This window comes from Drosophila serrata, unplaced genomic scaffold, assembly GCF_035046125.1.
Source record: "Drosophila serrata isolate PLE 108 unplaced genomic scaffold, ASM3504612v1 contig_165, whole genome shotgun sequence".
In the NCBI taxonomy this organism is placed as follows: domain Eukaryota; kingdom Metazoa; phylum Arthropoda; class Insecta; order Diptera; family Drosophilidae; genus Drosophila; species Drosophila serrata.
In genome coordinates this window covers 3,319,339-3,346,486 of record NW_028257063.1, presented here as the reverse complement: position 1 = coordinate 3,346,486, position 27,148 = coordinate 3,319,339, and the positions used below count along the sequence as shown (strand labels likewise).

Below are 27,148 nucleotides of genomic sequence, written 5' to 3'. Positions count from 1 at the left end.
AGGTGGAGAGGGAAAAAAGGAAAGCTACGTGAGAGTTACAAGGGCACGCACACAGGCACAGGGAAAAGCGAAAGCACCAACAACGACAGCTACAGCTAGGGCCAAGGACGAGAAGGAAAATCGGAAAAGCGGAAGAGCAGCAACAGAAACTAAGCAAAACATGAGCGAAACCAAAACAAAAACAGACGATTTGCCGGCAAAATGCACGTGACAAGGGTGACAAGGGGAGAGCTTCGTTCAGTTATCCTTCGGCACGAACTGCAACTCAACGAAGGAGAGCCGAAGCTGCGCAGAATCCCCGAAAGCGTGCTATAAAAGCGAGACGCGAGCAGGACTCGGCGCATTCGATTGTCGTCACTCGAAGGAAAAGGTGCCGAGTTCAAAGTTCAGCGAAAGAGAGTCCTGAAAATAAAAGTGAAACTTTAAAGCCAGAAACACCACACACACACACACGTTGCATATAGCAGTCCTGTGCGTGCTGTTGGCCATGTTTGCCAGTGTTTGTGTGCTGGCCAAGTGGATTTCTATTTCGAAAGCCAGCGTGTGAAGTGCAGTGCAGCCGAAAATAAACTTTAATTGTTGCAAAAGAAAGGAAAACAAAAAGGAACAAGACTTTAAGGAGCATCCGAAATTGTGGCCACCATAACCTTGTGATCCTTGGGACATGTGGAGCAGGCAGCGTATGCGACACAAGCCGCTTTGGGCTTTAATATCCTTGACCGTTTTGCTGCTGGTCTTGGACAAAAGCAATGCCAACACGGAGCCCGTCGAGACCACCACCACATCCGAGCCAGGTGAGTACTAATTGCTCAGCGCCACGTGGTCCTCGGTGACCTTCGTCCTTCCGCTCGCATCGTCCCTGAGAAATAGTAAATAAATTATGACAGGCCTCAAACTGAGCCACTTTATTAAATGGCTTATCACACACGCACTAAGGGGGGTGAAAAGAAAACGCAGAGAAAAGCGAGAGAAGGAAATCCTGTAGGCAAAGCAAATCAGGAAAAGGAAAGCTGGAAAACTGCAGAGCAGAGCGCAAAAGCAAATAACTGGCAGCAAATAAAATATTTCACGGCATCTGCGGCACAAAGGCAATCAAAACGAACCGAGAACCCATGGGCAACCTTAATCCCAATCAGAATCAACAAACAAGCAAGGGCAGCGCGAAAAAAGGGGCAGAGAAATCATTGCACTCAGCGAAAAAACTTAAACTAAAGGATATTTTTACATATTTATATTAGGTTAATTTTTAAAAGAGAAAATAAAAGAAGTTATACCGTTGTCCATCATGAAAATCAAGTTTTGTTTAGGTTAACAAATCTGCATAACAATTTTTACATTTTAAAATGTTCAATTTTTTTTCTTAATTTTTTCACAATTTTAATGATGTAACCCCTTATAAAATTTTCATAAAAATTGAAAAAAATTAAATTTTGTCCGGACATAGCTAGATCGATTTGTCTTTTTATGCTGATCAAGAATATATATAATTTATAGGGTCGGAAATGATTCCTTCATATGATTATAAGCTTCTGACTGAAATTAAAACCCTATTTTTTTAGCCGATATTATCATTAAATTTACAATGACAATTTTCTTCGAAAACTAAAGTTTTAAAATTTCATAACTTAGCTAAAAATGCTTTTATTTTATATCGGAAAGCGGTCCTATGTTAGTTTTTATCAGGTAAATAAATCTCCATACTCAATTTAACATTTAAAAAAAATCAATTTTTTGTCAATTTTTGGCAATTTTAATGATGTAACCCCTTATAAAATTTGTAAAAAATTGAAAAAATTAAATGTTGCCCAGACATAGCTAGATCAACTCGGCTTTTAATGCTGATCAAGAATATATATGATTTATAGGGTCGGAAATGACTCCTTCACTTGATTTCAAGTTTTCGACTGAAAATATAATACCCTAAAAGGACTAAAATTAGGAAAATTATATGATACAAATATTTCTTGCAGTGCATGACAGGGCAAAGCAAATGAAAGGTGGCTCGAGCAAAAGGCAATTGCACGAAAGCTGGCTGGTAATGAAGTATGGCAGGCCGTCTGAGGCTGGGTAATAGAAATTAATAGCGTCATGTGTGTAGGTCCTGCGAGGCAAAAGGGAGGTGGAAAGTAGGGAAGGGCGAATGGGAGGATACATACATAGGTGAGGAGAAGGTAGATCGGTAAGGGGTGGTGTAAAGTGCCCGACAACGACACGCAGATGCGCATAAAGTAATTAATTCACTTTGCCATCATCCCGATCCCCCTGCGGTCGTCCTTCTAATTTCCCCTAGCATATCGACAGGGGCAGCTGTTGAGCTTTTTTCCGGTGTGTGTGTGTTTTTTTCCCCCGTTTCTTTATCCTTTATCCTGCGACGCAATTTGGTGTTTTGGCACATATTGCGACTTCTTTTTCGTTTTTTGTATGGGGTTCAGTGGGTTGTGCGCAGTTTTTGGTGGCTTAGGACAACCTTGGACCTTGGCTGCAGTTTCAGTTTCCACACCGAATCAAATATTTGCCCCTCGCACATATGAAAGCGAATGGAATTTAATTTACATGACTCACAAATGGAATCCATTTAATGTTGACTTATGACAACGAAGAGAGAGAGCGACGTCTGGCGATGAAATATGCAATAACCGAGGCAGCAGCAGCAGCAGCAGCAACTAAAAACTGACGAACGGACCGGCAGGACTCCCCGCGTCCTCTGGATTCTGGGCCTGTCCCATAAATCCTTGTGGCTCCGGGATGTGTATGATGAAGTTGCACAGTCGACCAGTTAAAAATGCACAGAGGGAAAAGTCGAAGGACAGAGCTAAAGGCTTAAAAATACAGTATCTCTAGATACTCGAACTGAAAGATACAATTTTAAGGGATTTTATATTACATAGAAATTTAGTTTAAGGGAATATTAGCATATCGATGCTTATTAGGGAAAAGAGGTACAATAATATATATAATCCTAATTTCAACATTAAATGGAACACTTAAAATAGCGATATATCAAAGTTTACTATAGTTTCGTTATGATGTTGAGGTTGATATCTTTATCAATCTCTTTTTTTTAATATTTGGTTTTAGTAATACTTCCCCAATACATGATTTTAAGTGCAGATGCACACACATGCAAGTCCTGCTAGTTGCAATCCATGGTCACATGTCTCTCTGCCACATTTTATGTGCTTAAAACAAAGCTGAATCTGCATTATGCATGCAAATGGTATAACCGAGTAACGAACTGTCAAAATCGCAGTTACAGCAGAAAGAAGCCAGTGATAAAGAAGCTCGAGCCGAGCCTGAGTCGGAGCCTGAGCCCGAGCTTGAAGGGAGGGAAAAACCTCATGACAGCAAGTCGCCAGTGCATTATGCATTCGAAGTCGCCTTTCTTTCCACATACAGATATATATATAGAGAGGAGAATATGTGTGCCAAAAGATGAAAGATAACTCGACGTTTTTTCCTCGACTCCCCCTCGGAAAAGAAGGCAGAGAGCTCAAGCAGAAGCTCCTGCTGAGTGGGAAATGGTAATAGCTCTAGGTATGGGAATAAAAGAGGACTGCTTTTGCTCGACAGTGCATGAATGATTTATAGGACGGCAGCTGTCGAGATGCCAGCGATTATTGGCCAAAAGAAACCCCCTCACTGGATCGGAATAAAAAGGAGTTTTTGGTTACGAATGTACTACGTATTTTCACGATTAACAGAGTTCCTTTAAAGCCAAGTTTGACTCACTTCCTCCTTACGAACTTCACTTGAATTTTATTCTGAGTCCGCAGAGTAATTCCTGCTGTAAAGACAATGGTCTTGGGATCCGTGACTGGCAGGATCTTAAACTCTTTCAGGATGACCACCAGCAGAGTCTTCATCTCCTGCATGGCATACTTTTGACCTATGATGAGATTAAGAAATTATTTAATAGGTTTAAATGGTATTCTCTGGGATTACCCCTTACCAATGCAATTCCTTTGACCAGCACTAAATGGTATATAGGCGTAGGTGTGACGGTTCTGGCAGTTCTCGGGCAAGAATCTCTCCGGTCGAAATTCATCGGGGTCATCCCAGTATTTAGTATTCCGATGGATCTCAAATACATTTAGAGCGATCTGGGAGCCCTTGGGTAGAACCAGACCATTGGCCAGCTCTGTATCCTGGACAACTGCACGACCCATTACTGGAACGGAGGGAAACAGGCGAACGGTCTCCTTCATAAAGTAATCCAGATGTTTTAATTTGTTCAGCTGACCAATATCCAAGTTGCTCAAGTCATCTGAAACAGATTTAAGATTGGAGATTGACTCTTAATAAAATGTGTTGGCAATTAACCTGCTATGTGCTCCTGGATCTCCTGGTAGCATTCCTCCTGCTTGTCGGTGTAAAGACCCATGTTCATCAGTCCAAAGATGAGACCAATCGAGGTGGTGTCGTATCCCTCGAACATCAGTGTGTCCACCTCCTCGCAAATGCCAATGTGATCGATGAGACCATCCTTTTCAGCATGAATCAAGGTGTCCAGCATGGCAAAGCGCTTCTTGTTGTTAAGCCTAGAAATAGAGATAGAAAATAATATCAGCATTTATTTATCATGAAAACTAGTCTAATTTACCAATCATCATCATTTGACTGAGAGAGCTGAGAGCTGTCTAGTTCATCTTTCAACAATACTCTCCGCTTGGCAATGATCTCGCTGGAGAAGCTATGAACCACATCCAAGGCAGTGGCATAATCCTTCGCAGCTAGCAAATTGAAGAGTCCATCTCCCCACAAAAATGGGTTACTCAAACGTCTAATAAAGGATTCTTCTATTTGGCTGAAGTTCTCCCGGTAACGATCACCTTTCTCGGCCATTTCATCAAGTTTAACACCCATGGCGGTCTCTGAAATTCAAAATAATTATATATTATACATATCAATTATTTATTAAATAATTACCACAAATGCTGTTGAGCGTAAATCTGGGAATGATATCATTCAGAACAATAGTAGCCTTATCTTTGCCTTTAAATTGCTTCAGGAACTTCTGACTCTCCGTTCTTAGGGAATGAAATTAGTAATTAATATTTTTATATATATTTATTTCATTAAGAAACTCACTTAAAGATCTCCTGGAACTGATTCAATATATTAAAATGGAAAGTGGGGGTGAGCATCTTCCTACGGGCATGCCATTTCTTTCCTAAAAAATAAAATATATTATATTGATTGAAGAGATAAATCTCATACGAAGCTCACCTGTTGAGGTCAACAAGCCTGTCCTCAGGAAGGGATGCAGGAATTTGTAAAACAATCCTTTGGTTATAAGGTTCGGATGATTCATAACATTCTCTGCAATGTCTGCATCAAGGATATTGTATACTGGTGTACCCAAATAATATTCAACGAAGCTCTCGCCCATTTCTTTTGCAAGGTCCCTTGAAAGCTTGAAGACACCGGCTGTGTGTTTATTAGGAAATAAAAACCAAGCAGTAAATATTATAAAAACATCAGATAAGCTTTATTAAGACAAAGTACGACGGTGACTAATTACCATTATCACAGCCATACAAGTCCAGGGTATTGCCAAAGATAGTTTTTCCCGGGGCTACAGGAGAAATGCTCTCTGCAGGACGGCCATCCTTTGTCCACAGTCTCTTGGCAAAGAAGGCCATGACATAGTAGTCCTTGTTGAGCCTGTAGAGCCAGTGCAACAGCACGCTCCCAGCCACGACCAGGATCAAAAAGAACATTATTATTTAACGAACCGCAACCGGGGACTTATCAAAGCAAACTGAGCGCTTCACTCAAGCCGGGAATGTTTTTTGCTATCAACCAGTTTCATTCACATTTAATAACAGCAATTAAAGAGAGCGGCAAGAGTGATTAGATTAAAGCATATTTACATACATATACATTTATTCCAACAAAGTCTCGCTTTTACGGTCTGCCCTCTATAATTTTTACTTTTATAATAATCTACATGTTCTCTTGAATAAATAATTATATTCATAATTGTGTTTAGGGTTCAGGGGCAACCAGTAAGCTTTGTTTTTATTCGATGCTATCATTGTAGTTAAAAATAAAGAATTTAAAGGAGCAGTTTTTTGATAACATTGTTTCATATATTTTCAAAATTACCATATTATCTTAATAGTAAAAACCAAGTTAATTTCACTTCCTTCTCACAAGCTTCACTTGAATTTTATTCTTGGTACGAAGAGTAATGCCTGTTGTGAAGACAATGCTCTTTGGATCTGTGACTGGCAGGATCTTGAACTGCTTGAGGATGACCACCAGCAGGGTCTTCATCTCCTGCATGGCATACTTTTGGCCTATAAATGTAGACAAGTTGGGATTATGGGATCTCGAATATTGAATATATTTCCTTACCAATGCAATTCCTTTGACCAGCACTGAATGGTATATAGGCGTAGGTGTGACGATTCTGGCTATTCTCAGGCAGGAAACGCTCTGGCCGGAATTCGTTGGGGGAATCCCAGTATTTGGTATTACGATGGATATCAAAGACATGCAAGGTGATCTGTGAGCCCTTGGGCAGAACCAGACCATTGGCCAGCTCTGTATCCTGGACAGCTTCACGACCCATGATGGGAACGGAGGGAAACAGGCGAACGGTCTCCTTCATAAAGTAATCCAGGTGTTTTAATTTGTTCAGCTGACCAATATCCAAGTTGCTCAAGTCATCTGAAACAGATTTAAGATTGGAGATTGACTCTTAATAAAATGTGTTGGCAATTAACCTGCTATGTGCTCCTGGATCTCCTGGTAGCATTCCTCCTGCTTGTCGGCATAAAGACCCATGTTCATCAGTCCGAAGATGAGACCAATCGAGGTGGTGTCGTATCCCTCGAACATCAGTGTGTCCACCTCCTCGCAAATGCCAATGTGATCGATGAGACCATCCTTTTCAGCATGTATCAAGGTGTCCAGCATGGCAAAGCGCTTCTTGGTGGTAAATCTAAAGTATGGAAAATATTAAATTATATAAATAGCTTTCCAAGATATTTAGTCCAACTTACACATCATCATCATTCGACTGCGTAGTTTGTTGTCTTTCCAGTTCATCCTTAAGTAAGACCCTTCGCTTGGCAATGATCTCGCTGGAGAAGCCATGAACCACATCCAAAGCAGTGACATATTCCTTCGCAGCTAGCAAGTTGAAGAGTCTGTCTCCCCAGAAGAAGGGGTTACTCAAACGTCTAATAAAGGATTCTTCTATTTGGCTGAAATTCTCTCGATAACGATCTCCTTTCTTGGCCATTTCATCGAGTTTAACACCCATGGCAGTCTCTGAAGTTAAATATAATCATTAAGATACCAAATATTATTTATTTATCTCACAATTACCGCAAATGCTGTTAAGCGTAAATCTGGGAATGATATCATTCAGAACAATAGTAGCCTCATCTTTGCCTTTAAATTGCTCCAGGAACTTTTGACTCTCCGTTCTTAGGGAAGTAAATTAGTAATTAATATTTATATATATATTTTTATCAATAAGAAACTCACTTGAAGATTTCTTGGAACTGATTCAATATATTAAAATGGAACGTGGGGGTAAGCATCTTCCTACGGGCATGCCATTTCTTGCCTAGACACAATAATGTTTTATATAGATTGGGGGGTTTAATACCTTACCAAACTTACCTGTGGAAGTCAACAAGCCTGTCCTTAGGAAAGGTTGCAGAAAGTTGTAGACTAATCCCTTGGTGATAAGGTTCGGATGATTCATTATATTCTCTGCAACTTCCGCATCAATTACGTTATAAATAGGCGTACCCATGCCATATTCAACGTAGCTTTCCTTCATTTCCCTGGCACGATTCCGAGAGTGATTGAAGACACCGGCTGAGTGTTTGATAGATTAAATGAAAAAAAAACAGTATCAAACATGAGTTATACATCAGATAAGCCATGTCAAACCAAAGTACGATGATAACGCACCATGATCAGAACCGTACAAGTCCAGGGTATTGCCAAAGATAGTTTTTCCCGGGGCAACGGGAGAAATGCTCTCTACAGGACGGCCATCCTTTGTCCACAGCCTCTTGGTAAAGAAGGCCATGACATAGTAGTCCTTGTTGAGCCTGTAGAGCCAGTGCAACAGCACGCTCCCAGCCACGACCAGGATCAAGAAAAACATTTTTACTGTGCGGCCGGAATCGTCGACATTCAAAACCAAACTGATTGCAGTGCTCGAACTGGCTGCTACTATCAGCCGGTTTCATTCACTTTTAATAACACCAGACTAACAGCAATTAGATTAGATAAGATAGAAATATGTATGATACATGTATGCAAGTAGATCATGTTCACGGTTGAGTTTACATTACATATATAATGTTTTATTGCAAAGATTGATTTACATCAAACGGGTTTCAATGTAAACAATATTTCTATTCTGAGATTGATATATATAATTTTTGTGCGCCATTTATTTTGTTTACATTTTGTGAATTTGTATACGGTTCTATTCATATCTTATGATAGATTCAGATCTATATGTATTTCCAAAGATATATACAATTTGTTTTTGCTTTGTCATGGTTGAGAAGCATATTTTTGAGTGCACTACAGCTTTGCCAGTCACTGGACTTTAAAGATTATAAATGAATAATCAGTGTATTTGAGGCTTTTTATTTTGTCATGATGACAAGAACAATATTTTGAAACTCAAAGGTTTAGTAGTTGCCTGTAAAATCAGAAAATAAATGGGTTTAAGAGACATTTACACAGTGTTACTAGATAAATATCAATTCAAACATTATACTATTTAAAAAGGATTTTATAAAAAGAGTAGACAAATTCTTGAAAAATATCAATCACCAAGTTAATCTAGCTATGCGGTTTTATCTAATAAACTTAATATTTTCAAATATATATAAATTTTATAGTATTTATATACGATTTAAAATTTATCAGGCTTGATTTTTACTGGGTATTTCAATTTTAGTTAGAAGCTTGTAATCATGTGAAGGAGTCATTTCCGACCCTATAAATCATATATATTCTTGATCAGCATTAAGAGCCAAATCGTTTTAGCTTTGTCCGGACAAAATCTATTTTTTTCAAAATTTTGAAAATTTTATAAGGGGTTACATCATTAAAATTGTCAAAAATTGAAAAAAATTCGAGTTTTTAAAAATTTGATATTTAGTATGCAGATTTATTAACCTAATAAAAACTAGCTTAGGGCCGCTTTCGGAATTGAAATTAATGATTTTTTGGCTCAGTTATGAGTTTTTTAAATTTTGGTTTGTCCTTATTTAAGCTTTCTTGTGATGGACTTAAGATACGATTCTATAATTCAATTGCAAACTGCAAAGTTATATTAACATTTCCGAATATAGGTTCCTCTCTTGTTTAAATATATATTTGTATAATATATATTGTAATCAAAAACTATGTATGTTTATTGTTTATTTATGTCCCTGACCTACCGTACTTCTGAATGCTAATATTATAAGCAAGCCTTCGCTACATATACATATATATACATATGTAAATATTGGCTATATTTTATCAGTATTGGGTTCTATTTACATATGTCCGATTAAACAAATAAATTTTGTATATATGACAAAGAATATTGCTGCCAGTGAAAACTATATTATTTAATTAATATTAAGATAAACAAAGTAAGTTTTTGCGAGCTCCACAGCTGGCAAAAAATATATACCCGCCAAAGAGTATGCTAACAATAAGACGACTTCTATGTATTAATATATGTATATTTATTTATTTGTATATAAGTATATGTTCTCTTTTAAGAAGTAAACAAAACACAGTTCAATCTGATGAAATCTGTACACTAAAAATGCAATTAATAATTGCTACTAATGATTTCAATATGAATATGAATATATTTCACAATGCTAAGAAAAAGCATGGCAAGTCCAAAGTACTTAATCTAAATTGGCACTTGTATTTATACTATATATATAATCTCCTTAAATCGATGGGATATACAAATCACATCCGCCTCACGAGCTTGACCTTTATTGTGTCCTTGAAGCGCAGGGTTATGCCTGTTTGAAAGACAACGGACTTGGGATCGATAACTGGCAGAATCCTGAACTGCTTGAGGATGACCACCAGCAGGGTCTTCATCTCCTGCATGGCATACTTTTGACCTATAATTGTAGAGGTTGAAGATGAATTTCTGATGGGATATGGGATATAGTATATTTTCCCTTACCGATGCAGTTTCTTTGACCAGCACTGAATGGTATGTAGGCGTACGTGTGCCTGTTCTGACAGTTCTCGGGCAGGAATCTCTCGGGACGAAATTCATCGGGGGAATCCCAGTACTTGGGATTGCGATGGATGTCATAGACATGTATATTAATTTGAGAACCCTTGGGCAGGATAAGGCCATTGTCCAGTTCCGTCTCCTCAATAGTTTGACGTCCCATAATGGGTATAGAAGGATACAGGCGCATTGTCTCCTTTATAAAGTATTCCAGGTGTCTCAGTCGATTTAGCTGACCCATGTTCAGGTTGCTCAAGTCATCTGCAAAGAAGCTCTATATTAATCTATATATTTTGTATGATTTTAAGGTCTTACCTTCTATATTCTCCTGAATTTCCTGATAGCATAGCTCCTGCTGTTCAGCATAAGCAGACATATTCAGCAGACTAAAGACCAGGCCTATACAGGTGGTATCAAAGCCCTCGGCCATCAAAGTGTCCACCTCCTCACAGATGCCTATATGATCAATGAGACCATCTTTCTCTGCACAAATCAAGGTGTCCAGCATGGCAAAGCGCTTCTTTCTGATCACACACCTGTTGTATGAGCATTCAAATTAGTATTACTTTAATTACTAGATCAATGTTACTCACATATCATCATCCGCCGTCTGGGTAGCCCTTCTGTATTCCAGCTCCTCCTCTAGGAGCACGCGTCTCTTGGCTATAATCTCACTGGAGAAGTCATGGACCACCTTAAGGGCTGATTCATATTCCCGGGCTGCAAATAGGTTGTACACACAGTCGTCCCAGAAAAGAGGATTAATTATGCGCCGGATGAAGCTCTCATCAATCTTGAGGAAGTTCTCCCTGTAGCGATCGCCCTTCTCGGCCATTTCATCCAATTTAATGCCCATTGCAGTTTCTATTGGGTTTAAATGAACAAATGTTAAGTGATTCTTAAAAAGACATTTTAATATAATTACCACAAATGCTGTTCAGGGTGAATCTATCCAGGCGATCTTTCAGCGAGACAGTGCACTCATTTTGGCCTTCAAACTGGGCAACGAACTTCAGGCTTTCCGCTCTATAATGCCAAGTAATTATAGTTAATTACATAGTAATATAAGTAGTGCGTTTTAATACCCACACAAAGATCTCTTGGAACTGGTTCAGTATATCGTAGTGAAAGGTTCTCGTCAGCATATTCCTTCGTTTGTGCCATTTCTTTTCTGTCAGGTAAACAGATGAGCAAATAACATGGAAATTGTAAGGATTCCCTACTCACCTGTGGCCGTCAGTACACCCTGTCTGAGGAATGGATGCAGAAAATTATAGATGGCACTCTTGCTTATCAGGTTCGGATGATTCAGTATATTGCCTGCATTGTGGGCATCGATAATGTTGTAAGTGGACCAACCCATGGCATACTGAAGATAGCTCTCGCGACAGTCGCTGGCCTGCCTTCGAAGGTGACTAAAAACTCCGGCTAAAAGCAATAAGTCGGTAATATGAGTATTTAAGATAAGAAACCCAAACGAATGTCATGGTTCAGACTAGCTAAATTTCTCACCGGCATCTTTGCCAAACAAATCGAAGCTATTGGCGAATATGGTGCGACCTTTGGGCATGGGCAGCACACTCTCCAGGGGCCGCCCATCCTTGGTCCTCACTCTCCTGGCAAAGGCAGCCAGTATATAGTAGTCTTTGTTTACTTTGTAGATCCAATGGACGAGCACACTTAGGGCCACCGATAGCCACAGCAACCAGATCATCGTTACTATATATACTCTGTAATTGCCGCTCAAGAACTGGATCCGAGCGACTCGCTCTGAATACTGCCCGACGGAGGGTTTTTCGTTCCACGCTAGATTTTCTTTATCAACCAACCGGTTTCGTTTTAAAACACCACACACGATCCCCAGCCATAACTGATTAGATTTTATTCTGGACATATGTATATATATATATTCGGTTATCGTATGTTTGTTTGTTCGCTCAGCTGGCGTCGATTTCGGGTCACGTTCAGCCACTTGAATTGTGTTTTTAATCGATGTTTCTGGGGTTAATAGTTGAAATTGTGAGAACTAGAGGGGGTAAGTGTTAGTAGAAAATTAATAGAAGTAGTAAAGTTAGTTTAAGCTTCTGAAAAAATATGTACTTTTATAGTAATAATATATAAATAGGTCTTCAAGTCATCATTCTATCATCATAGTTCTCAACAGAATTAAAGCCTTGCTTTCAATATTTTTAAAGATTTTTAAAAGTATTGCCAGGCTCCTTTGGCGTTAAGAAACACTTTACAATGTCTCTTAAATATTTATTTCTAGAGAAAATGAATCTTGTTGTTGTAAATCATCTATAAACTACATTTTCCGTTAAATATCTAAATGCACTTGACTTGTTAGCAGACCTTATGTCATTACATTGAAAAGGGGAAACAACCTTTTCCCTTCTGTTACATCTTTGTTGCAATCAACAGTTGCAATCAACTAAGTGCTGGGATGCCCCTTGGTCCTGGCACATTTTTCCTTTGCCATTTTTGCATCGACAGCTAATTGGCAATGGGATTTCATCAATTACAAGGAATGCAGTAATTCCATTCGCCAGTGCTATATTATATATCACTCGACCTACTTTCTGACAAAGTACATGACACATTACGGAACAAAAAGAGGTATAAAAAAGGAGGAGGAAGAGCAGGACCAGGACCAGGACTCGAAAGCGAGAGTTCTGAGCTGGAGCAACTTGAGGCTGCCTTCGGCGATTACGAAAAGCTAACTGGAGATGGAAATGGCGGAAAATGCAGTCAGTCATGGCTGCGAATCTGACAGAAACTTCTCCGAGTCCCATTCTCTGTTTCAGGTCGAGCGGGCAGGACTGCTCCGGCTGCCTCTCATGTAAAATTGAAACTTGAACTGTGCGTTTGTCCTACGACCTTTCTCTGGCATTCCCTGCATCCTTTCTGCCAGGATGAAGGATGGAGGAGTGGTGTGCCCCTGCTCTCCTTGATTACTTGCCATGCCATGCCAAATGCATATTGGAAATTTGCAATTTCGATGGCACTCGAAAAGTCGGAGAGGAAAGTTCACCGAGCCGGGGCCAAGTTATTAAATTAGATCACATATGAAATATTTATGGCAAGAGTTCCCAAGTTGCTCCATCGACTGGCTTGACTTGAAATTGCATTACCTTCAGCCAAGCCGCAATCTTTGGTGGATAAGTTTATACAATCACTGAGAAGAATTGGTTGAAATTGTGTAAATAAAGTCTTAAATCAAAGATTTTTTAGTCAAAAGATTTGTCATAAAAAAGCCTCTCTTCTTAATCTCAACCCTTTCTAGAAATATCTCAAATTAAATGATAAAAAATCATAAACCTTCAACCTTTCTTACAAATAGGCTTAAATTTTCTCACAGTGCTTATATTTTTCGGTTTCCATTATCCCATTCCCAGATGCCTCGCCGGGCTGTCGGGCGCCGGATGTGCGCTTCACGATTGTCAAACCGGAAGCCACCACTGAGCAGCCGTTGGCCAAGTTTGAGACGACACAGGTCTACCTGCCGGAGGATTTCACCACGGCGGATGTGGAGTTCATCGATTCGGTGCCCCGCCATCCCAGTGAGAATCATGCGGCCGTAATCAATCCGTATTCGTTGGACCTGGGCGATGACCATCTGCATGTGGGCGATGCCGCAGCCAGTTTGGTGGGTGATGATGACCTGGGCGATGAGGATGAGGAGAACCATGACGAGACCAATCCCGACAAGCGTCTGAATAATAACCGCAAGCAGGGCAAGCGTCGTCGTTCGGGTTCCGGACGCCGCCGGCGGATTGAGAATGATAATGGACAGACGGGACGGGGTCGTGGCAGTCGATACAAGCGCCATGCCTTCCTCCATGATGCCGAAGCCTCACCGGACACGGATCGCTGGGCGGGCAGCAAGCTGGCAGCCGAGGGTGATGTCTACTATGTCCATATAGCTGATATCCTGAAGAGTCGGGAACCCAATCGGGAGCTAAAGTCCAAGCTGCACAAGCTCAAGATGAAGGCCAGGATGAACAAGTGTCTGAAGGATGGGGACAAGGAGAAGTGCATGAAACTGTTGCAGAAGAAGCCCAAGAAGAAGAAGGTGCCCAGGCAGGAGGATGCTCTCAAGAAGGAGAAGAAGCTGCCTAGAGAGGAGAAGAAACTAACCAAGGAGCTTCCCAAGGACGAAGTCGAGAAGGAGGAGGTGGACCAACCGCAGGAGTCTGGACATCACCGTCGACGCGGCGACAGTCACGCTGCAGAGCTCGACCAGCGTGACTTGAGCCCGCGTTGGCGTCAACGCCGCAGCACCGAGTCCAAGGGCGATCTCGGCCAGCTGCCGGAGATTGGGCCACAGCTGCCCTCCGAGGAGGAGCTGCTCCAGCAATACGGAAATCAGTCGAGCAGTGCACGAGTGGCCCTGTTGTGGCAACGTGTTAAGCGCAAGTCGGGCAAGACCACGGGTGCACTGAGCCGTCCGAAGGGTGGTGGCGACTCTAGCTCCAAGACCACCAGTCGCAAGGATAAGGGTAAGTGTGCGTCCGCACGGCGGCCAGACACTGGCAATGCCACAGTGCCCAATTCCTACGACGGACTTTTAGCCGCTGTCGCTGTCTCGTTGTCTGTCTGTCCGTCCGTGTCGCGCCTCCCCCGGACACACATCGGAGAGTTGCGGATTTCCCCCTCCGGAATGCCCTTGCAAAGGTCGTGATGTTGCAGTATCTATATACATATGCTCCTCTGTTGTCCGATATCTTTAGCAGCGAAACTAAGGGTTGTTAGAGACTAAAAATTAATGAATATATTTTGTATTGAACATCTGAAAGTGTTAAGAGTCCTTAACGGATTGATTTTCTTATACTATTTACCTCTTTGATACATATTTCTTTTGTATATAAACCCTTTTATATAGATATAAACCTAGCAAACCCTTGAAAACTAAACTATAACCTTACCTTTTACCCAGTGATTTTAGCTCTACATCTTGCTTTCAAGCTCTTGTATATATATATATATCTATAAAGTTGCTAAATTTGGCTCTATTTTGAAACCGCTTTTGCAAGGGCATTTAAACACATGAACACACACCTGAACCACATATACACACACTCCACACACACACACCAACACCTACACCTGAACATAAACGGAAGTTTGAGAGCCGAGAACACACACCGAACATACTCGTAAAAGCTAATCGCAGTCACAGCCAAAGCCACAGCCATCGCATAGCATCCCAGCCATATAGCTCATCCCCCCTAGTACCAAGTTCACACCTGCACCAGGCACCAGGCACCTGTACTAACCCCGTGTGACCCCCAAGACCGTACTTTGCACCCCCCTTTGTCCTTGGGCTTTTCATTACTCCAACGCCGCCATGGCGTGGTCATGGTTTATTTGGCTGTCCATATCTTTGTCGTGGTCGGCGGGAAGTTCAGAGGGTTCGGAGAACCGCTCTTTGTTGGCGGTTGGCGGAGGGCCCTTTGTTATGGCCGGAATGATTTTCCTTTTGCCGCCTTTGTTTGCCTAGGAGCCGAGCTCCTACAATGGCTTCGCCTTTGTCCGTAACCGTAGCTATATCCGTCTCCGTCTCCGTTTCCAGCTTCAGCTCTAGCTCCGCCTCCAGCTCCTTCATTCTTACTCCCTTTTTTTCTTTCCATTTTCTATTAAGCAGCCCCCATTTCTGGCATAATATTATCTTTCGTGTTATCTTTGCCTTTTCACATCTCCCTCTCTCCCTCAGAGTTTTTTATTTTTTGATGATGGGTCTGGTGGAAAATGAAGTTGTATCCTGTTAAGTGGCCACTTCGCCAGCCTTCTGGTTTTCTTTTAATGCATATCCAAGCACTTGAAGCTTTCCGCTGGCAGCACTTTTCGCACGTCCCTTGGCTTTCAATGGGGACTAATGTGGCTGCTCAAGGGATGGGCTTTTTCCGGTCTCAATTCAAAGTCGAGTTTTGGGTCAACACCAAGGAATTGCACTTCATGGCAGGCATAGTTCTTCATCATCATCATCATCATCTTATCCTCATCCACATCCACATACTCATTTCATTCGCATGCCGCTTGTCGGCTCATTAGATGCTTGCTCTATTTGCTCAACTCCCCCCTCTGAACGTCTATCTACCCCACCCCTGTTTCTTGGCATGGTACATTGCCCATCTCACGACGCCCACACCTTCTGCTCTTCTCGTCCCGGTTCGCTTATCCAGGTATCTATGACGAGGACTCTGGCTACACGCCCATCCATCCCGATGATGCCGAATTCGATGAGGATGAGGAGGAGGACGAGGAGGTGGACATCCTGCAGCAGTTCACCGAAGTCTCCGAGATCCGATTCCCGGGCGAAATTGGACCCATGGGCGATCGACGTCTGTGCAAGATCCGTTGCGTCAAGGGCAAGTGGGTGGGTCCACTTTGTGCCACCAACGAGGAGGGTAAGTGAGCTCCGCTCCAACGCACACACAGCTCACACACTCCACGACAATAGCACATACACAGATACTTAGTTGCAGATACATATGTAGCTCCAGTTACCGTTCCAGATACAGATACACTTAAGTCACACACACACACACACACACACATGAAAACAAGTTGCAAATTCATTTGTACGTCATACGCAAATAAAGCCAACTCAATCAGCGCACAATGGAACAAAAGGACACACAATCAGATTGTTGTTTCATTTTAATCCACTTATTGTTTTCATCAATTAAAAGTACACAGGAAAGAATAAGAACATTATCCCATTACCAGCTGTGATTAAGTGCTACAACGATTCTATTGAATTTATCTTGAATTACATTTAATTGAAATCTCTTAAATTATTTTAAATCACAGCTTGTAAATGGTTCACAAAATACTATTAAACAACACGGTTTTTTTGTAAACCTTTTATTAAAATATAAACATTGCGGTGTTATATAATTACTATGGGAATATATACTGGAGTTAATTCCCAGCAGTTTTGTAAGATATTGAATTCGCAAAAATATAAATTATCTTCCAAATCTGCTTCCAAATTTACTAACAGTGTATAGCTTAATTGCAGTCTGCATTTAATATTTTATTACCTACTTCCTTGGCAGTTTCTTAATTGATTTTATATGGCTTTAAATTAAATTTATCCACGAGTTTTATATAACACCCGCACTATAAGATTATCTACTCTTAATAACAAGTACCAAATGATGACCCATTTATGGTGATATTCTCTCTGTTTGTGCGACCAATATATGTATGTCCATGCAGACGATAATGGGAACGTGAAGTTCCAGCCGTTGTACAAGAGCTGTCATGTGAACCGGATACCGACGCACCTGCTGCTCAGCTATCGCAACATTTCAGTGGTAAGTGGTTAGAGAGCTCGCAAGGTCGAGGGTCGAAGGTCGACCGGTCCTTCGACAGGGATCACCTGGCTGCCGCACGAACTATGTAAAAACACACAGCAAAGCAAGAGCACAGCACAACACATACATGCTAAGCACACACGCACACCGGTACACCATATGCATATATACGTTTTTGTAGATTTCCGGACTGGCCGATTTCCGGAGAGTCTGCGATACGCCGATAAAACTCGATTGGGCCGATATCTCAACTCCGTTATCGATTCCGAGTTCGATCTCCACTCTCTCTCTCTGTCTTCTCGCACCAACAGACTCCCTATCTCTTTTTCTCTATCTCTCCTCTATCTTCTCATATCTCAGCCTGACTAATAAAAATCTCTCACCAAAAATCTCAATCGCAATCGCTATCTCAATCGCAAAAGCAGCGATCAAGCCATCTGCATGTTGAATGCTCGAGAATCGGGCGACTATATCAATCGATCCTATAGAATGTGTGTTTTTTTGGTACTCTCTGATTCTCTCTCTTGCAGACACCGATCCCACCAAATCGCGGCTGGCGTAAAACGCGTTTGTCCAAATCGACACTTCTCTCAAATACAGAAATTGTGAGTCGTCGTTGTAGCTGTTGTCTAGATTGCACCAGAGATACACTCAGCCCAGAGCACTACACACTACACACACTCGAAAAACACACACAGACCCAGTAAGACACTCAGCACACACACTTTCCCGAGAGACACACTGGAGATACCAGATACAGATACCAGATACACCCGAGATAGATACAGATACAGATGCGAGGAACTGCACGCCAGAGCAACCAGAGAGCCGCTATCCCAGTTCGCGGGAGCATCTAATTTTTGTGATAACTTTCTCCACCTTCTCTCTCTCTCTCTCTCTCTCTCTCTCTCCCTCTTTTCTCTCTAATGGCCTCCACCTCCTACCCTTTACTTGCTTTCCTATTCCTCTCTAGAATGTGGGCTGGGATCTGCCACATGGACACTCTCTGCAGGCTCGCTGCCAGGAGCTGGGCATCTACAAGCTCCTTGGCGAGTCGCGGGTTCTCTGCTCCAATGGTCTCTGGGCTCCCCGGATGCCCAGCTGTGTGCCCACCACGGTGCTCACCAATTACTCCGAGGACAGTGCCCCATCCATACGCATTAAGGTCTTCAATGGTTCGCATTCCTTTGAGCCCTCGGGTGTGATGGCTGTTCCCCCGCACAGCACAGTGCTCATGGACTGCATGTATCCCCGGGTGAGAGGCACTCCCGAGTGGAGCTGGACCAGCTGGTATATGCAGTACTCCACAGGTGAGCACCTAATCCTTACTGCCTCATAAGAGTGAGTAGCATGACTTCCTTCTGCAGGATGGTCTCCCGCCCAGGAGGAGAAGGCCGTTCGCTACCGGCTGAGCATCAAGAATATTGAGAATAATGATTCCGGCACCTTCACCTGCACTTCGCCAAGGGGCCTGACCAACAGCATTGCCGTAGTGGTGGCCACTTCGACGTGTCCGCAGCTGACAGAGCCGCTGGCGCCGCTCAAGCTGCGCCTCGAGGGCAACAAGCTGGGCCAGCGGGCGCACTATGAGTGTCCCGAGGGCTTCCGGCTGGACGGCGCCTGGAACGCCACTTGCCTGGCCTCCGGCAATTGGTCATCGCCGACGCCGACCTGCCATGCCATCCAGTGTCCGCGCCTCGAGCTGGATGATCCGCACCTAAGCCTGATCGAGCTGAATACCTCGGCATGGGGGCGGGCGGTGTTCAAATGCCAGTGGGGCTTTAAGCTGACCGGACCGGCGCAGCTGGACTGTGAGCCGTCGGGCGTCTGGAGTGGCCCCGTTCCCCGTTGCAAAGGTGAGAGGTTATAGTGGGGGAATATCCCCTTCCTAGAGGTATTTTTACTGGGATTCCAGTGATCCAAAGACTCATTTCGATGTGTCAGTGGAATCTGTAACAAGTCTTAAAGGTTTAACTCCTTAAATATTTATATTTTGGGTTAGTTAATATCAGAGAAGCTTTGGTAAAGGTTTTATTCCTCAAAAAAGTAGCAAAGAACCTCTGTAGCTGGCTTAGTAAAGGAATTATATATCATTACAAGCTTAGTTTAGCTCCTCTGTTGCTTAGTTAAATGATAAATTAAGTTAGAATTAGTAACCCAGGGGGGTTCTCTATAAGATATCTCTAATATTTTGAACTAACTCACAAAACCCCCCCTCCATTTGCTGCCCAATATCCTTCCTCTTTTTTCTGTTGGATCCTCCACCGCAGTCATCCAGTGCGTGATGCCAGTGGCGCCTCTAAATGGTCGAATTGGTGGCACCAGCCTCAGCCAGCGGAGGCTCACTGTCGGCGCCCTGGTCACGTTCAGCTGCAACGACGGGCACAGCCTGGTGGGCGAGTCCAGCATCATCTGCACGGAGAATGGACAGTGGTCGCACTCGCCGCCATTTTGTAAGTAGCCAGTACGCCACTCCACACCCCACACACACTCACTGACATAGATATATATGTCCGTTATGTGGATGTGCGTGCGCTGAGTAACCCCCGGGAGAGATTCCCGGCGCACCGCTCCACCTACAACTACTACAACTACTACTACTTCTACTACTACTCCTCCTCCTCCACGTGGACCCCATTAATGACTCTTGTGTGTTGTATTTCCGCCGATCTTGATACCGAAAACCGTAACCGATACCGATCCGATACTGATACTGATACCGTTACCGAAACCGATACTGATACCGATACCGATACCGATATTCCGCTCAAATGATACCGCTCACGATAATCATCACATCACACAATCATGTGCACGAAACAACAACATGCATGACTTGCCCGCCCACTGACCATCCACGATCTCAGGCAAATCGCAGTGCCCGTATCCGGGTGACCCGGCCAATGGCCTGATAGCGCCGCTCAAGTTTAACTACGACGCCGGAGACTACCTGAGCGTCCAGTGTCGGCCCGGATTTGTCCAGAGTTACGAGGGTCCGCCCGAGCGGCCCAAGTGTCAGCCGGATGGCCGGTGGTCCGGTCCGCTGCCCAAGTGCAAGAGCTACGAGGAGGTGTAACCTCCAGATTTAAGCAGAAACCGAAATCGGAAGCGAGTAATCAGAGGAAGCCCAAGGATTCGCCGGATCATCGTCTGGCAGTAACTCCATGAAAAATACAGAACGAAACCGAGTGATATTTAGATTAACTTAGTGAGAGGTATCAAAATTAATAGATATTTTATCAGGTTAGGTTCAATGCAAATCGAATATCTTTTAGCGGAACGAGAAACTCTATCTCTCTATCTCTCCTCCAAGGCTTTTGAAACTACATATGTATGTACTCTATAAACAGATCCAGTTCAAGATCAGGCACACACCCACACACATCTACACACAAGAAATTTGTTCTTTGCGCTTGCATTTCCATCTTGTACTAACTCTACTACTCAATGAATTATATAACCAAACAGCTAGTACAGGTATATTTATGTATTACGTATATATTCTGGTTGCAACTCCAAGTTACATAAATGTAAATGTTTAAAACGAAAACGAACAAATAAACACAACTTACCCACAGTGCGACTATATACATACATATTTGTATATATGTACGCAGATTAACAATTCTCTATTCCACCATAACGAATGTATTACACTGACAGGACAGGACAGGAGGAAGGTTGGAAGGAAGATTGCAGCGGCACTTGTTGGATGAGTTAATTAGTTAGGAGCTAAGCAGGGACAGGGACTGTCCTCCTTCGAGGACTAATATGGCAGTCATATCCTTTAATTATTCCGTGTAGACCACAGTGAGGAGCATACATAGGTAGTGCGTGTGTATTGTGAGCAGCTGCAATCTTTTGTGTAAAGAAAATGACCGTTTAAAATAAAATTACGAATATTGTGTAAAATGCAATGCTCCAGTGTCTTTAACTGTCTCTAAATAGGGGAGTGGGCGGATTGGAACGGATACACCTGCTGAAGCCGGAGGAAGGACACTGTGATATCCGTGAGCTCAGCGTGAAACTGTGCCAAGGAAAGCCATATGCACGTGCTTGTTTCCCTTTCGCCTAAGCCAGTTGCTAATGCGAGAGCACAGGAGCAACATATCCAGCAGCAACATTTACAGCAGCAACATCGAAAGCGAGCATCAGCAGCAAAAGCAAACATTTACATCATAAATGTGCGCGGCACTGAAAGAAATGTTTGTAAATGACAAGTTTGCATATAAATAAAGTTACTATACAAGTGAAGTGTGCCTTTTCTAGCTCAACAGATCTTCATTTTAGGGTATATTTATTAATTAAAGAAAGCAAGGTAACAAAAACAATTACATATTATAAATAAAAAACATATTAAACGGGAAAAGAAGCTAACTTTTGGAATCTAAATTTTCTATATCCTTGCTGAGAAAATTCTTCATAGCTCAATCAAAAATGCATTTATTCCAATTCGGAAAACAGCCCTAAGTTAGTTTTTATTAGGTTAATAAGTCTGCAAACTTAGTTTAAAATGTTAAAAAATTCAATATTTGGGCAATTTTAACGATATAACCCCTTATAAAATTTTCAAAATTTTGAAAAAATTAAATTTTTGTCGAACAAAGCTTAATCGAATCGCCTGTTGATGCTGATCAAGAATATATATGATTTATAGGGTCGGAAATGACTCCTTCTCATTGTTTTAAGCTTCCAACTTACATTATAACACACTTCAAGGGTATAAAAATAGTCTTCGATTTAAAAGACATCTAGCATACATGGCGTATACTTGACGAGAAAACCCTTAAATCAAGTATACGCCATGTGTCTGTTATAAATTTATAAAGATAAGTAGTTCAAGTTAAAAAGCATTTTTAGCAATTAAATTATAAGATCGAAACAGAAATTGATAAAAAGTAAGCTTCAAATATTCGATATTTATAAATATTTTTACATTACAATTTTTTCGACAAATCAAAGTTTAAAAATTGCATAACTAAGCCAAAAATGCATTAATTTTAATTCGGAAAGCTGTTCTGTGCTAGTTTTTATTAGGTTAAAAAATCTGCATACTCAATTTAACATTTAAAAAAATTCAATATTTTGTCAATTTTTGACAATTTTAATGATGTAACCCCTTATAAAATTTTCAAAATTTTGAAAAAATTAAATTTTTGCCAGACATAGCCAAATCGATTCGGCTGTTAATTCTGATCAAGACTATATATAGTTTATAGGGTCGGAAATGACTCCTTCACTGCGTTTCAAGCTTCTGACTTAAATTATATTCTTCAAAAAGGTATAAAAACACACAATTTTTAGAAAAAATCAACGACTTTCGGACATCATAATTAAGCCGAAATTGCATTAATTTTAATTCGGAAAGCTTTTCAGTGCTAGTTTTTATTGCACTAACAAATCTGCATACTACGTTTGTTGATGCCATTGTCAGTTTTTTAATAAAATCATAAAAACTGGCAAAAAGGTATAAAAACAGACAATTTTTCCCAAAAATCATTGTTTAAAAAAACTCATAACTGAGTCAAAAAACCATTAATTTTAATTCGGAAAGCTGTTCTATGCTAGTTTTTAGTGGATTAACAAAGCTGCATACTCAGTTTTCGAATTTAAAAAATTCAATTTATTGTCAAATTTTGGCAATTTTAATGATGTAACCCCTTATAAAATTTTCAATTTTCGGAAAAATGTCAAAAATTTATTTTTTGACCGGACATGGCTAGAACGACTAGGCTGTTGATGCTGATCGAGAATATATATGGTTTATAGGGTCGGAAATGACTCCTTCACTGCGTTTCAAGCTTCTGACTTAAATTATATTCTTCAAAAAGGTATAAAAACACACAATTTTTAGAAAAAATCAACGACTTTCGGACATCATAATTAAGCCGAAATTGCATTAATTTTAATTCGGAAAGCTTTTCTGTGCTAGTTTTTATTGCACTAACAAATCTGCATACTACGTTTGTTGATGCCATTGTCAGTTTTTTAATAAAATCATAAAAACTGGCAAAAAGGTATAAAAACAGACAATTTTTCCCAAAAATCCTTGTTTAAAAAAACTCATAACTGAGTCAAAAAACCATTAATTTTAATTCGGAAAGCTGTTCTATGCTAGTTTTTAGTGGATTAACAAAGCTGCATACTCAGTTTTCGAATTTAAAAAATTCAATTTATTGTCAAATTTTGGCAATTTTAATGATGTAACCCCTTATAAAATGTTCAATTTTCGGAAAAATGTCAAAAATTTATTTTTTGACCGGACATGGCTAGAACGACTAGGCTGTTGATGCTGATCGAGAATATATATGGTTTATAGGGTCGGAAATGACTCCTTCACTGCGTTTCAAGCTTCTGACTTAAATTATATTCTTCAAAAAGGTATAAAAACACACAATTTTTAGAAAAAATCAACGACTTTCGGACATCATAATTAAGCCGAAATTGCATTAATTTTAATTCGGAAAGCTTTTCTGTGCTAGTTTTTATTGCACTAACAAATCTGCATACTACGTTTGTTGATGCCGTTGTCAGTTTTTTAATAAAATCATAAAAACTGGCAAAAAGGTATAAAAACAGACAATTTTTCCCAAAAATCATTGTTTAAAAAAACTCATAACTGAGTCAAAAAACCATTAATTTTAATTCGGAGAGCTGTTCTATGCTAGTTTTTAGTGGATTAACAAAGCTGCATACTCAGTTTTCGAATTTAAAAAATTCAATTTATTGTCAAATTTTGGCAATTTTAATGATGTAACCCCTTATAAAATTTTCAATTTTCGGAAAAATGTCAAAAATTTATTTTTTGACCGGACATGGCTAGAACGACTAGGCTGTTGATGCTGATCGAGAATATATATGGTTTATAGGGTCGGAAATGACTCCTTCACTGCGTTTCAAGCTTCTGACTTAAATTATATTCTTCAAAAGGGTATAAAAACACACAATTTTTAGAAAAAATCAACGACTTTCGGACATCATAATTAAGCCGAAATTGCATTAATTTTAATTCGGAAAGCTTTTCTGTGCTAGTTTTTATTGCACTAACAAATCTGCATACTACGTTTGTTGATGCCATTGTCAGTTTTTTAATAAAATCATAAAAACTGGCAAAAAGGTATAAAAACAGACAATTTTTCCCAAAAATCATTGTTTAAAAAAACTCATAACTGAGTCAAAAAACCATTAATTTTAATTCGGAAAGCTGTTCTATGCTAGTTTTTAGTGGATTAACAAAGCTGCATACTCAGTTTTCGAATTTAAAAAATTCAATTTATTGTCAAATTTTGGCAATTTTAATGATGTAACCCCTTATAAAATTTTCAATTTTCGGAAAAATGTCAAAAATTTATTTTTTGACCGGACATGGCTAGAACGACTAGGCTGTTGATGCTGATCGAGAATATATATGGTTTATAGGGTCGGAAATGACTCCTTCACTGCGTTTCAAGCTTCTGACTTAAATTATATTCTTCAAAAAGGTATAAAAACACACAATTTTTAGAAAAAATCAACGACTTTCGGACATCATAATTAAGCCGAAATTGCATTAATTTTAATTCGGAAAGCTTTTCTGTGCTAGTTTTTATTGCACTAACAAATCTGCATACTACGTTTGTTGATGCCATTGTTAGTTTTTTAATAAAATCATAAAAACTGGCAAAAAGGTATAAAAACAGACAATTTTTCCCAAAAATCATTGTTTAAAAAAACTCATAACTGAGTCAAAAAACCATTAATTTTAATTCGGAAAGCTGTTCTATGCTAGTTTTTAGTGGATTAACAAAGCTGCATACTCAGTTTTCGAATTTAAAAAATTCAATTTATTGTCAAATTTTCAACAATTTTAATGATGTAACCCCTTATAAAATTTTCAATTTTCGGAAAAATGTCAAAAATTTATTTTTTGACCGGACATGGCTAGAACGACTAGGCTGTTGATGCTGATCGAGAATATATATGGTTTATAGGGTCGGAAATGACTCCTTCACTGCGTTTCAAGCTTCTGACTTAAATTATATTCTTCAAAAAGGTATAAAAACACACAATTTTTAGAAAAAATCAACGACTTTCGGACATCATAATTAAGCCGAAATTGCATTAATTTTAATTCGGAAAGCTTTTCTGTGCTAGTTTTTATTGCACTAACAAATCTGCATACTACGTTTGTTGATGCCATTGTCAGTTTTTTAATAAAATCATAAAAACTGGCAAAAAGGTATAAAAACAGACAATTTTTCCCAAAAATCATTGTTTAAAAAAACTCATAACTGAGTCAAAAAACCATTAATTTTAATTCGGAAAGCTGTTCTATGCTAGTTTTTAGTGGATTAACAAAGCTGCATACTCAGTTTTCGAATTTAAAAAATTCAATTTATTGTCAAATTTTGGCAATTTTAATGATGTAACCCCTTATAAAATTTTCAATTTTCGGAAAAATGTCAAAAATTTATTTTTTGACCGGACATGGCTAGAACGACTAGGCTGTTGATGCTGATCGAGAATATATATGGTTTATAGGGTCGGAAATGACTCCTTCACTGCGTTTCAAGCTTCTGACTTAAATTATATTCTTCAAAAAGGTATAAAAACACACAATTTTTAGAAAAAATCAACGACTTTCGGACATCATAATTAAGCCGAAATTGCATTAATTTTAATTCGGAAAGCTTTTCTGTGCTAGTTTTTATTGCACTAACAAATCTGCATACTACGTTTGTTGATGCCATTGTCAGTTTTTTAATAAAATCATAAAAACTGGCAAAAAGGTATAAAAACAGACAATTTTTCCCAAAAATCATTGTTTAAAAAAACTCATAACTGAGTCAAAAAACCATTAATTTTAATTCGGAAAGCTGTTCTATGCTAGTTTTTAGTGGATTAACAAAGCTGCATACTCAGTTTTCGAATTTAAAAAATTCAATTTATTGTCAAATTTTGGCAATTTTAATGATGTAACCCCTTATAAAATTTTCAATTTTCGGAAAAATGTCAAAAATTTATTTTTTGACCGGACATGGCTAGAACGACTAGGCTGTTGATGCTGATCAAGAATATCTACGGTTTATAGGGTCGGAAATGACTCCTTCACTGCGTTTCAAGCTTCTGACTTAAATTATATTCTTCAAAAAGGTATAAAAACACACAATTTTTAGAAAAAATCAACGACTTTCGGACATCATAATTAAGCCGAAATTGCATTAATTTTAATTCGGAAAGCTTTTCTGTGCTAGTTTTTATTGCACTAACAAATCTGCATACTACGTTTGTTGATGCCATTGTCAGTTTTTTAATAAAATCATAAAAACTGGCAAAAAGGTATAAAAACAGACAATTTTTCCCAAAAATCATTGTTTAAAAAAACTCATAACTGAGTCAAAAAACCATTAATTTTAATTCGGAAAGCTGTTCTATGCTAGTTTTTAGTGGATTAACAAAGCTGCATACTCAGTTTTCGAATTTAAAAAATTCAATTTATTGTCAAATTTTGGCAATTTTAATGATGTAACCCCTTATAAAATTTTCAATTTTCGGAAAAATGTCAAAAATTTATTTTTTGACCGGACATGGCTAGAACGACTAG

General features: G+C 39.8%; 4 protein-coding genes across 5 annotated transcripts; 1 reads left to right on the top strand and 3 right to left on the bottom strand.

Moving 5' to 3' along the window:
• Positions 1-230: 230 nt before the first annotated feature.
• On the top strand, positions 231-21,482 carry hig (locomotion-related protein hikaru genki). Of its 2 annotated transcripts, XM_020943578.2 has the most exons (9): positions 231-794; positions 13,639-14,742; positions 16,426-16,650; positions 17,468-17,565; positions 18,096-18,170; positions 18,539-18,875; positions 18,933-19,421; positions 19,836-20,018; positions 20,433-21,482. In XM_020943578.2, the coding sequence occupies exons 1-9, from the start codon at positions 665-667 to the stop codon at positions 20,639-20,641; spliced, it is 2,850 nt and encodes a 949-aa protein (XP_020799237.2). In that variant the 5' UTR covers positions 231-664; the 3' UTR covers positions 20,642-21,482. The 2 variants fall into 2 exon arrangements, with proteins under 2 accessions (XP_020799237.2, XP_020799239.2); XM_020943580.2 differs by lacking the exon at positions 18,096-18,170.
• LOC110177064 (cytochrome P450 4p1-like) lies at positions 3,661-5,767 on the bottom strand. The gene is made up of 8 exons (XM_020943582.2): positions 5,522-5,767; positions 5,227-5,427; positions 5,089-5,170; positions 4,927-5,027; positions 4,601-4,871; positions 4,321-4,538; positions 3,950-4,264; positions 3,661-3,886 (listed from the first exon to the last, which is right to left on the bottom strand). Exons 1-8 carry the CDS (start codon positions 5,718-5,720, stop codon positions 3,726-3,728), a joined length of 1,548 nt encoding a protein of 515 aa, XP_020799241.2. The 5' UTR covers positions 5,721-5,767; the 3' UTR covers positions 3,661-3,725.
• Positions 5,906-8,678, bottom strand: Cyp4p1 (Cytochrome P450 4p1). The gene is made up of 8 exons (XM_086827132.1): positions 7,936-8,678; positions 7,639-7,839; positions 7,501-7,582; positions 7,339-7,439; positions 7,011-7,281; positions 6,732-6,949; positions 6,361-6,675; positions 5,906-6,302 (listed from the first exon to the last, which is right to left on the bottom strand). The coding sequence occupies exons 1-8, from the start codon at positions 8,132-8,134 to the stop codon at positions 6,142-6,144; spliced, it is 1,548 nt and encodes a 515-aa protein (XP_086683258.1). The 5' UTR covers positions 8,135-8,678; the 3' UTR covers positions 5,906-6,141.
• On the bottom strand, positions 9,709-12,177 carry LOC110177065 (Cytochrome P450 4p2). The gene is made up of 8 exons (XM_020943583.2): positions 11,756-12,177; positions 11,471-11,671; positions 11,333-11,414; positions 11,169-11,269; positions 10,837-11,107; positions 10,559-10,779; positions 10,190-10,504; positions 9,709-10,124 (listed from the first exon to the last, which is right to left on the bottom strand). Exons 1-8 carry the CDS (start codon positions 12,135-12,137, stop codon positions 9,964-9,966), a joined length of 1,734 nt encoding a protein of 577 aa, XP_020799242.2. The 5' UTR covers positions 12,138-12,177; the 3' UTR covers positions 9,709-9,963.
• Positions 21,483-27,148: the final 5,666 nt, after the last annotated feature.